The sequence below is a fragment of the Achroia grisella genome, unplaced genomic scaffold (assembly GCF_030625045.1).
Source record: "Achroia grisella isolate CSIRO2021 unplaced genomic scaffold, CSIRO_AGI_Agris_v1 utg478, whole genome shotgun sequence".
Taxonomy (NCBI): domain Eukaryota; kingdom Metazoa; phylum Arthropoda; class Insecta; order Lepidoptera; family Pyralidae; genus Achroia; species Achroia grisella.
Genome location: NW_026712882.1, coordinates 81,847 through 94,395, shown reverse-complemented (window position 1 = coordinate 94,395; position 12,549 = coordinate 81,847). Strand labels below are relative to the sequence as shown.

The 12,549-nt window shown below is 32.1% G+C and overlaps 1 protein-coding gene across 6 annotated transcripts in view; it reads left to right on the top strand.

Annotated features, from left to right (window-relative positions):
• The window catches only part of LOC131845693 (tyrosine-protein phosphatase Lar), a 408,432-nt gene that overhangs the window by 379,305 nt on the left and 16,578 nt on the right, over positions 1-12,549 (top strand). For 4 of the 6 annotated variants that reach the window (XM_059194791.1, XM_059194787.1, XM_059194789.1 and 1 more), the window contains exons 8-16: positions 4,171-4,296; positions 5,105-5,254; positions 7,474-7,607; positions 7,774-7,924; positions 8,844-8,867; positions 10,884-10,984; positions 11,211-11,273; positions 11,659-11,788; positions 11,929-12,079. In XM_059194791.1, coding sequence (XP_059050774.1) covers positions 4,171-4,296; positions 5,105-5,254; positions 7,474-7,607; positions 7,774-7,924; positions 8,844-8,867; positions 10,884-10,984; positions 11,211-11,273; positions 11,659-11,788; positions 11,929-12,079 — 1,030 coding nt within the window. The remainder of the gene's footprint in view (positions 1-4,170; positions 4,297-5,104; positions 5,255-7,473; positions 7,608-7,773; positions 7,925-8,843; positions 8,868-10,883; positions 10,985-11,210; positions 11,274-11,658; positions 11,789-11,928; positions 12,080-12,549) is intronic. The other 2 variants (XM_059194792.1, XM_059194790.1) reach the window with 1 other exon arrangement.

Genomic DNA, 12,549 nt, shown 5'->3' with positions numbered 1-12,549 from the left:
AGTGATGACTTACGGAACAGAGACGTGATCGCTAACTATGGGCCCCATCAACAAGCTCATAGTCACTCAGAGGGCAATGGAGAGGGCTATGCTCGGAGTTACTCTGCGTGATCGAATCAGAAATGAGGAGATCCGCAGAAGAACCAGAGTGACCGACATAGCCCGAAGAATTGCGACTTTGAAGTGGCAATGGGCAGGGCACATAGCTCGTAGGACAGATGGCCGTTGGGGCAGTAAAGTCCTCGAGTGGCGACCACGGACCGGAAGACGCAGCGTGGGAAGGCCTCCAGCAAGGTGGACCGACGATCTGGTCAAGATCGCGGGAAGGCATTGGATGCGAGCAGCGCAGGACCGATCGTCGTGGAGATCTTTGGGGGAGGCCTACATAGGCCAGCAGTGGACGTCTTCCGGGCTGCGATGATGATGATGACTGCAATCATTATCATTAAATTATTAGAAAGATCTATCAAAGAAAAATCTATTCTACAATTAAAATTAAAGTATTTCGTACCAGATAGATATGTTTTTCACGTATCTACATAAAGATCCACCTGTACATGCCCACGAATTTTATACATTCTATTTCATAGTTCTATTCGTATATTTATTTTGTTCTATGTTGTTTATATATTAACGTTGTTTGCTTCCCAAAAATAAATGCTCGTAGTAGATAAAGCTAGCTATTTCTTTTATCTTGAAAATAAATTGTACCTAGCTAATTACACTTTTAATTTGGCAGACAAAAAACATCACGTGGAACTTTCTTCTCATAAACTAATTTTAATTAATCGCGTAAACAAAGTAGCTCAGACCGTCCCGGAAACGTTTTGAATAAAAGAATAATAATATCCCTACAATGTAACCACACTGCTACAAGTCTTAAGAGGCAGCGGAAATTGTACAATATTATAGACAACATTGTGTCTGAAAGGAAATTATATTGATATTGTAGTCTATTGTCAAAAATATAGTATGAAATTCTAAATAAAATATACTAAAAATGTGACTATCTTCACTTTACGCCATTTCATATATAAACTTTTATTTTATTAATTTATGTAATTAATTCCAGATATTAATCAATGCTAAAAACCATAAACAGCGAAAGAAAAAATATTTTACTGGTTTTTTATTGAATGATAATAGAATGGCATAGCCGTCTGCGTTAGCGGTTTACGCTGGCTAAGCAGCAGTGGAGTATGATAAGATGAATGTGCGGTTAGGCCAATTAGCCCATCGTGCCAATTTACCACGAATTTCTTGTTGGTTTCCAAGGGGAATCGCGTGGAGTTCTATCTGACATTTAGATTTTAGAATCCACAATACTAACAATCCCATTTTCCCTAATACTTTACTGTTTGAAAAGTACATTATTCCAGATTGAAATAAGCAATATGTATATATATATATTACTTATATACAGAACTCTCAGTTATTAGCACCCGGGCGTCGCAGGTCAAGCACAAACAGTAGATATGTGAGAAGACCTTCGAAAACACAATGTGTTTCTGGTGGCACCGCTCATGACTTTGACCACAGAAAGACAATCGTGTCAGATAAGAACGGTCGCCGCAGATCGTCTAAACGCTTTACTGAAACTGACATCTTGCCTCTGCTCAGTCGCTCACGTCTCACCTTAATTAAAAGAGGGTGGTGACCTAAGGAACTTGCCGTTTAAAGATGCTGCATATTTTGTTACACAAACTTTATCTATAAAATGTAACAAATAAGTGTAATTGTTATTGCCATTTGGTATTAATGATCTGACTAATATTATAAACGTGAAAGTTGGTGAGTATGAATGGATAGATAGATCCATGTTTGTTACACTTCCACGTAAAAACTACTGAACAGATTTTGATGAAACTTTCCACTAATATAGCTTATTAATCAGAATAACACATAGGCTATTAATTTTATACAGGTGTCACCGGGGGCATAAGTAGCTATTATAATAAGTAATAAACATTCTGATAAATATTATAGGACATCTTTATCTGGATTGTTGAAAATGACAAAATTGTATTATTTATAATGAGACGTTAAAACATATGAATTTTGCAAAAGCTCTTTATTGACAGATTTCAATAGAAGTCTGTAATTATGTACAAAAAATTGTGACTTTAATAAAATTAATATGAAATTAAAAGGAATAAACTTTTTCGATAAAAGTTATAACCAATTTATAATAATCATCGTGTTACATAAAATAACAACAGTATAATTAGTAATCTTCTATTTTTCTTATACCTTAGAATTTATTGACATAGTTTATCTTAGTAAACGACCACAATTTAAAACATGAATGTACTTGTAATTTTTTCTATTTGTTGAACAACCAATAGTCTTTAAGTAACTAAAAATCTATAAATTCACACCAATTTCGTTCCGAAGTTTTATGAGTATCTACTTATACACTTCTACCAGCATTCAATAATATTAAATGAGTTTCCATAATATATGAACTATTTGTCGGAGCCATAAGAACTCTGAGTTAAAGATCCCAACTAGATCCCAACCCCATCAGTTTAGGAATGTGTGATTTGCCTCTATGAGTAATTGTCTGACAAATATTGATAAGGGTCTGTTCATAGAGCTTCAAAGTTCACATAATCTCAGAAGTTACATGCAAAGCTCTATTTCAAATAAAATAATTAGAATAATATTGATTGAGTATTATGAACTGAAGTATTAAATATTTGAAATAGATAATATGTTGTTACATAGTTATTTAAAAACACATTTTGAATAGGATGACCTATTAGAAATTAGAGGATGGAAAATAACATCAGCATAAAGTATTAATTTGTCATATAAAAATAAAATTACGACTATATATAAGTAGATAGACTATACAAAGAGTTAAAACAATGAAATTTCGTAACTAATCTTAACTCCATTAGGAAGTTTAGAGAATAGAGCTTTATTATTAAAGAAAATTAAAGGTAAACAAACGAGAAATTATTTTAATAATTAATTCAATTATGGATGAAAATGACCTACCCACGTTTTTACGGGTGAATCGGCTTTGAATCAAAAGTTATTTAATCAGTGGGCGTCCGATATCTAAAGATAGTGTTGGTCTTAACTAACTTCAAAGAAACTTCATTTTAATACGATTTAAACCCCCTACTCATTAAACTGGTACTTCCTACTTTTAACTATTACTTTCGAATCAAAAAGTAAATTGAATAAAAACTAATAGAGTTCTGTGACTGTTGTAGGTTACCAATTTAACAGATTAATGAATACGATTACAATCCACAAAAAAGTTACTTCATTTCGTCAGTAGTATAGTATTAATACGAGAAAAAAGAAGCCTTAAAATAATTTTCTAATTGCACATAACATTCTACTAGCTAAAAAACATGTGTAGTTTGTATTTTAATTGCTACATGTATCTTGTATATGTTTTATGTTTCAATAAACACACTATGTACTGTATACGTATACATATCTATGTATAATTTATTCTACCCAAAAAAAAACCCGAATGTAATAAATTTGAAATGCTATCTGTTGCAAAAAAGTCACAAAATATTCAGCTTTGGCAATACAGTCAAAATATGTCCTAAATTAATGACCACTTTCTCTCATCAGTCAGGTGGAATTGAAATTTATATAGGAGATTCTTGATGCCATTTACTATATGAAACTAATTGTACATATCTTGGTTCTTCTAAGTGAGGCAACAGTACCTACCATAACAACTAAGAATCGTCCAGCATTAATTAACATAATGGAAACAGAAGTAAATGTTTTTCCACCTTAATGTTTTACTTTGACATTAACGAAGTAGATTTGCCACTCACCCTCCTCCATCCATAATATAAATTCTAAAAAGATCGGTGGGGGGTTACAACCATTGTTTATTCTTTACATTACAATATTACTATTATATAGCTATTCTATTATAGTATTATGTAAGTAGCAATAGAAAACTTTTTCAAGAGTGCAAAGTCAGTTAAAAACAAAGTCGCAAGAACAGATTGTTCTATATTCATGAAATAAAAGTTCTCTGGACTCCTATACTAATAATTATTATAGGTTAAATATATGTTGATACACGTTTCTTGACTATTGCTAGTATTTAAAAAACGAACGTTTTGTATAGTTCATTTGAATTTACGACTCTATATCAATCACACTAAATATATTATTTGTTTACAGTGAGACGTGTGTCGCCTCAGTTTTCTATACCACCGCCTCCGCGCACTGAGGTCATGCTGGGCGGGAACCTGACGCTCAAGTGCGTTGCCTTCGGATCACCTATGCCGACTGTTAAATGGAAAAAAGGTAAAACGCTTAACTAATGACGTTAATAATTACTTCACTAATATCGACAAATAAATGTTAGTTATTTTTTAAACACCGAAGACTTAAGAATTACAATAATGTACTCCTATGGTTTTCCTATCCATAAATATCTATACTATCGGTCAGCGCCGTAAGAAGAAAAAAGCGCCTTTGTATTAAATGATCCCAACCCCATCAGTCTAGGAATGTGTGATTTGTCTCGATGAGTAATTGTCTGACAAATATTGATAAGGGTTATTCGGATCTATTCAAGATCTTCAAAGTTCACATGATCTTATAAGTTATATGTGAAGCTCTATTATAAATACAATTACAATATGATAATTATGTTTATCGACTCCATGTCATTTACTGAAGTACTAATATGAATGACTTGAATTTCCCTTTTAAGTCTTTATTGTATTTTTTCTACGGTAATAGTACATTCTGTGCAGATAGTGAACTAGTTCATCTGGAATATTTTAATGAGAGTTTCTTTACAGAGACTCTTTATATAAGTTGTCTGCGTAGATACTTTTGTTACAGCTATTTCTGCCATTAAACAGCTTGCTTTATAAGCTGTTTACCGGTTTAAGTAGTACTAGGCAGTAAAATTACAGGAAATTCTTTCTTAAAAGTGGTATCGTATGACTAGTACCAAGAACTTCTTGTAATGACAAACATATCGTCGCCTAATGCGGCAACAGGCTACGGTTGCCAAATTCCATCAGTTTGTCCATCATATTCTTTGTTATTACTCATGAAATATATGTGGAATTGCTAAATAATATATTGATATTTATATCAGGTTTGACCCAATGGTTGACGCCCGAAGATAACCCACCACTTGGCCTGAATACTCTCACTTTGGAGGATATCAGAGAATCGGCTAATTACACGTGTGAAGCGGCCAGTGTGCTTGGCGTCATTGAAACTACTGCTGAAGTCAAAGTGCAAAGTAAGTTACTTCACGGCGATGTGAGGCAATTCGTTAATCTAAGCTATTTGAAGTTATATAGTGATCATACATAAGATCGTAAAGACAGTTTATCTCTGTCTAGCGCATAAAAACATAGTATCATAAGAGTAACACATAGTAGTAAATGAGATAACTTCAAATTATTGCATTTCATCCAATAAATTTTAATTTTTTCGTTGTATAATGATTTTTGTTTTCATCTGAACTATCATCTATATTTATTCGTAACTAGCTGCAGCCGTGACTTCGTCCGCATGGAAATTAACTTTATTATTCAAAAATAATAGACTTTTCCTAAAATGAAAGTAGCTTAAGTTACTCCCTATTACATCAGCTACCTACCAAAAAAAGTCCCGCTAAAATCAGTCCACCCATTTCAGACATTAGCCGCGACAAACAGACCGACAGACAGACAGAAAAAAAAAATATTATTAAAAAGTGTTTTTTGGTGTATGTACCATATTTATATTCATATGCATTTAGTAAAAAATGGTTATTTCAATATTACAAACAGATACTCCAATTTTATTTATATGTACAGATAAATCTTCTACTTTAAAATTTCATGTATATTCCATTTATACTCGTATTATGAAGAAATATAATCCTGTGACATAAAGATAGCATAATATTCTTAGTAATAGCATAATCAATTTTATCTACGACTAACGACTGCTTTTTTTACGACCGTAGGTACATATTTATTTCAATTCTTGTTATATCATATATAAACTACATTTACAAGAATTATCTAACGCACGTATACTGCTCAAATTGGGGAATACAATACTAACATAATATATTATTGTACATTGGTGGGTACAAGGAAAACAGGAGTTCCAAATTAACTGTACATAAATATTTAAACGAGACGTTTGAATAGAAAGCACGACTCAATTTCCAATACTAATTTCAAATGTCAACCCCTTAACCGCATCATTATTTACAGTGAATGATTAATTTATTTCATAAATAATTAAAACCGAACGGATTCTTAGTATTTCTTAATTAATCTATTAGTCATTTCGCTTGCTGTACCGAAACGTTAAGGACTGGGAAGACGACTGACTGAATCAAATTACACTCATAATTTCTTCGGATAACTGTTGCAAATTTATGGTAATAACTCCTCCGAGGTGGAAAGAGGGATTTACGAAAATCAATTTGATAAATTGCGCCAAGTCGAGACATCCATTATGAATTAGTGTTATAATTCATAATTGAAAGGGTTGGAAAGTTGCGAGGCTCCTCGGAGACAAACGAATGTCAGCTTGATTAATGATTAATTATTGTTACTTTGCATTCCGTTTTCTCAATTCAATTCGGATGGGATTAAGTCCAAGTATCTAGTAGTCGCCCATGGACCTATTTAATATTGATGACCAGAGCCATTAATACAATTCACGTTTTGAACATTTATATAGATTACATGTGAATCATCTTAATCAGCACTAAGTAGATCAATCTGATCAAGGAAAAACAGTCCATTTATGTAAATACAGCTATATTGAAACTAATGAGGTTGATCTAACAAAACATTATGTAGAAGGTACTTCAACTATCTATCTTGACTAAAATTATAGTCTTAATAGTTTAATTATAATCCTGATAATCTCAGTTTTTTTATGTATATAAAGAAATTAAATTGTGTGGTTGTTGTGAACTATGTGGTTATCATACTTGTCGGTGGTTCTTTAATGTAGGCTTCGTGGCAGGTGCGGTGACTTCAACGCACCTGTTGAGGTCGATGCAAAATAAAAGATCAGCACTTTTAACCAGTAAATTATTTTTTTTCTAATTATTATGCAATTGGAACAATGTACACTTTACCATGGCAGTCGGAAGAGAGAAAATTGCCATTATACGAATATGGTAAACAAAAAATATAAAATATTATAACTGTCATATAATTTTTTAAAGTCCTCCTTCTAAAATCTATTGAAACAAAACCTGACCTCATTACCAGAGGTACCTCAGTCTCATCTATTTCAGTCGCCAAGCAGCGTGTAAGCTGTTTCGATTGTAGGATGCAAATTAGACAATGAAATTACAGGATAAAAGATATGTTATAGTACTTCTCTGACTAAGACTGATTAAACCACTCGTACCTTACGAGTGGTTTAATGCAAACCATCGTTTCTTATGCGACTCACGATGGGTTGCTTAAGAAAGATTCTTAACTATCCTATTGCTCGCAGCACTCCCCGGTCCACCATCAGAAGTCAGAGCCTCGGAAATCACAGCAACTACCGTACGCCTAGCTTGGACTTACAGTGGACCAGAAGAACCTCAATACTATGTCATACAATATAAGCCAAAATATGCTAATCAGGTAAACTTTATACTTATTATATATTTATGCATTAAGACTTAAATCTAATGGCAGCATATAAACTAGCTAAAATATCGAAATGTAATATATGCTATAGCAGCAATAATAGGTACATAAGTAAAAAGAAGAGAATGCTGCCAGCAACAATCTATTATTTATTTTCTAGGCATATAGCGAAATATCAGGTGTTATCACACAATATTATTCGGTGACGAACTTATCACCATACACCGAGTATGAAATGTACGTGATCGCGGTGAACAATATTGGTCGAGGTCCTCCATCCTCGTCAGCTGTCATCACCACCGGTGAAACTGGTACGTATTTATTATTATTAGTTAACATTTTGATCTCTGTGATTCCTCTACAGTAGTTAAAAATATCATTCGAAAATCGGATCCAGACCAGAATTATTTTCACAAGTCCGGTACTTTACTAGGAACTACTTCACACAAACAATTGAAGGACGCAAAAAAGGATTAGTTTATATTAAACTGTTAGAAAGAAAAATATGACTACAATTTGTTTTTTTTTCGGATTTATAAACAAAGAATTTACTTTTAGAAGACAATTAGAAATATATTATACCTTTAGCTTTATCTTTATTATATGATATCATAAATAACTGATCTAAATAGAAGTCTCAAATTAAAAGTTTAGAAAAATAATATAGTAGTATTGTAATAAAAAAACTATTGAATTCGTAATTTGTAATGAAATATCAATCATCATTAAATTTCATTATTTTTTTAACTTCTAAACATTTGGCCATTTGCTTATTTTTGCGTTTCAGTTCAATCGTATCGCTTTACTATTTTGTAATATCAGAAATTTGTTTATTGCTTACATTCCGTAAATTGATAGTTTTCGTTTAGTGCGCTAATTGAGTTTTAAGATTTCTTTGACCGTCTTTACATGCCTACATTAACGCGACGTACAACTTTCGCCGCGGCTTCATGTAAGTTTCGCTTGAAATCGTTTTTATTCCATTCTTATATTCTGTTTTTATTTTTTTGCACATTTATTTTTCTGTTAAGTAGAATATAGACGTAGTGCGTAACTTTATCATTTAATTTTATCATGCACCATTTCGTTAAAATTATCGATGTTAGGTTAAAACGTTAAACAATCATTGTCGTATGTTGTCGTTTAATTAATGCGTTTATGTCTTGTTCTCTTAGTTATTTTTAATGCCATTATAATAATACCTATTATCTTTTCCTTGCTCACTTGCAGTGGATTCCTTGTATGGAGGTACCAGTAAGTATTCATAATACGTTGTTACAACTTCTGGTTTATTTTGGGTTTTATTAATCAATAGGGTGTCTAAAATAGCATGAGTGTTGGCTATTAATTTGTAATATTTTAATATTATGGGTGTATTTTCTTGTAAGTGTTTGCAACTATTACCTTTAATAGTCGTTAGTCCTATATGTATTATAATGTGATATCACAAAAGCTTATTATTTTTGTTTTAAGATTCCTTTGCATTTTATTCTCGGTATATCCAGTCAAGTACCTATCAAGTCTAATTTACCACAGCGAAATATTAAATTTGACTTCTTCCTCGCTTCAGTTTCAAATTACCGGACGCGATGTCACGAGACAGACAAAAAGCAAAACTCTGATGAGTTGGTAATGAAAACGTTGCTGTATCAAAATTGTTAGCAGGTTTTTTTATGTATTCTTTACATTTCTAATAAAGGAAAAGTTTGGACCGGCGCTACGACCCGAATTCAGCTCCCAAACGAGATTATGGCGTTTTAATATTGCACAGTCCTGAAAAACTTTTATTGTTTCGTCCTTTCCGAGTATTATAAACAGAAAAGAGATTTTTCATTGAGTAACGCCCCTTTTTCGTGTTAGAGGCTATGATTACAAATCCTATTAAGATTGCTATTGTGCCCGGACGTTTATTGTCACATTTTTATTTTCATTTTCGTACATAATTGTGATGAGCCGACTCGTGTCTTAATTTGATATTGTACCGTTTTCGTATTATTACTTTTATGGTAATGGGATTTAAATTATTATACGTTTATATTCAGGATATAACGCTTAAGGTATTTAGGAGAAAAGTAAAAGAAATAATTCGTTGTCGTAATTATAAGATGAAAATAATGTATTAAATTGTATTATATATATATTACAAATACCAAAGTTTAAACATTAGGTACGTAACCTAATTATTGAAGAATTATTTATGATTTTCTTTATTTATAAAATACCTTACATAAGCCTTATATATTCAATATAACGTCTTTTGTCTATGTCTAATGTCCAGTATGCTGAAATATTTTTCTTGCTTTAGTTTAGGGCGTATCTAATTTTCCATCTTGCGTTTGTATAGCTAGCATGCTACTATAGCTTTGGGCAGTGATTTTATGATAACTTGTAGTTAGATATACGGGATATTGTTGGATAAATATTTTTAGCAATAAAATTATAAATAAAACGCACACAGATATACTTACCACTGTAAACACATACGAAGATATTTGTTTGCTGTTCCCTGAGTGTTCCCTGAATATGAGCTTTGTGGTGAACATAATATTCGCCTTATCCCTGATTCTGATTAACATAATTGTTAATACTTAGTAAACATACACATGCGGTTATGATGAGCGGTTCGCCGTTGCAACTCCACGAATTTTAATAATCTGTGGCAATGTTCGTTTGCGCGGGAAAAGGGAAACGCTGCATTTGCGTGTCAGTTCCTTTTTTTCAACAAACTATTATGTTCTACTTTTATTTTATAAAACACATAGTTATAACTCTATACGGACCCAAATTTATTATATTTATTTTTAACAATTATTATTTCAAACATATCATCAATACATGAATTTACCAAAATATCTCCGATTACATTTTGTCATTGTGAGAGATGGGTACCATCTCTGAAAAAAAATAAGACATGACATACAATCAGTATAAAGCTGATTTGAACAAAAAATCTTTATAGTCTTTTTTTATTAAGTGTCAGTACCTATGCCGTTCATATACAAGGCTATTTCTTTACAGAGTTACAAATAATGTAATGTAATGTTACCTACTCGTAGTAAAATATAAAGCCGAATTCAATTTTAGTCAATTTGTTTATGTCTATAAATGGTATAGAGCAAAATCGCTGTTATGTCTGCAATGTTTGTTTTTCATGCATATAATGAGTTATACCACCTTAATGCATATAACCATACACTATACACCTATTGTTCTATTAATTGATCATAACATTATTAGTGTGGATAATACGATTATTTTTATTCGTTTTAGAACCCGGATCCGCGCCTAGAAACGTCCTGGTCAGACCGTTGAGCTCCAGCACAATGGTTATACAATGGGATGAACCAGAGACACCCAATGGACAAGTTACGGTAAGTGTGTATAATCACAATCATTATCTTTATTTGTTTTTTTAATTATTTTCCGTATTTTTTTTTTTTTTTTTCTTTTGTGTACGTAACGTAAAAATGTCTAAAGGAATTAGTATGATATTTTCAGAGATTATGTTGTTAAATGTGTGCCAACAAATAGACTAACGAGATCTTAGTAAAATACTCATTATGTTCATCAATTTCACTACTCTTTATTTTGTTTCAGGGATATAAGATATTTTATACTACCGACCCCTCGCAACCGTTACAGTCTTGGCATTCGCAAATGGTAAGTACGATAGTGCATTATAAAACTATATATATATATATATATATATATATGCTAAATATTATATTTAGTTACTTGTTTCTATAATCATGAAATAAGATGAAATAGTAATCAAAGGTACATATTTAAAACTTAGTAGGAAAAAGTAAAAATATTAACGAAATACTAACGGAAGTAAGTTATTATCTATTCAATAGTTGATTTCATATGAAATGCATTCAGATAATTACCATCGCATATATACTATATCAACCATAGACAAAATTTTATGTAACGGCCGTAATACCACTGCGTTGGCGTTCTGGAGGACCAATGTATTATGCATATGTACCCTGCAATACATACATATATAGGATAGGTTGCGAATTAATATTATTATGTACAGATGGACAACAGTCATCTAACGACCATAAGCGAGCTTACACCGCACACTGTATATACGATACGAGTGCAGGCGTTTACCTCAGTGGGTCCAGGCCCCATATCTGCGCCTGTACAAGTGAAAACTCAACAAGGTAAGTCAATAGTCAATACACTCCTCTCCCCATATTATTCATAATAATTCGAAAAGCTAAATAAATTTAAGATATAAAATGAAAAACAATTATGGAGTATAACGTTTGAAATTTGATTAATGTATTACATTACAACATAGGTGTACCATCTCAACCGTCTAACCTAGTAGCTGTAGAGGCTGGAGAGACATCAGTAACATTGTCGTGGAGACGGCCAACACACGCCGGAGATAACATCGTGTCCTACGAACTTTACTGGAATGATACATATGCAAAAGAACATCATCGCAAGTAAGTAATAGCGATTTATTTATGACTGTTTGGAGGTTGTTCCTGATACAATTTAAGTTTTAAAAAAACTCCAATCATAACAAAATTAGTAGAAAAAACGACGACACTAAACCCTATCGCATTGCTTGAATAACTATTAAAATGTGATCAGGATTATAATAAAATAGAGTAGAAGTAATCCTTAATCAAATAAACTTAACGTAAGTACTTTTGTACAGTCATATTTTTTAGAATCTGCCACACAATCGGAACGCAGTCTCATCACAACAAGAATGAGCAAGAAACTTGCGTGTTGCTCTTTTAAATAAATGTTTTTCAGAATTACAATCTTAAGAGTTTTGTTGACATAAATTGACAATGATATCATGTAAAATAGAATAAACATAGTCAAATTGTAAATCTCATACTTTTGAAGTGATTTGTAAAGTGTCAAACTTGCATAATATTGTTCCTAAAACGCAAACGTATTT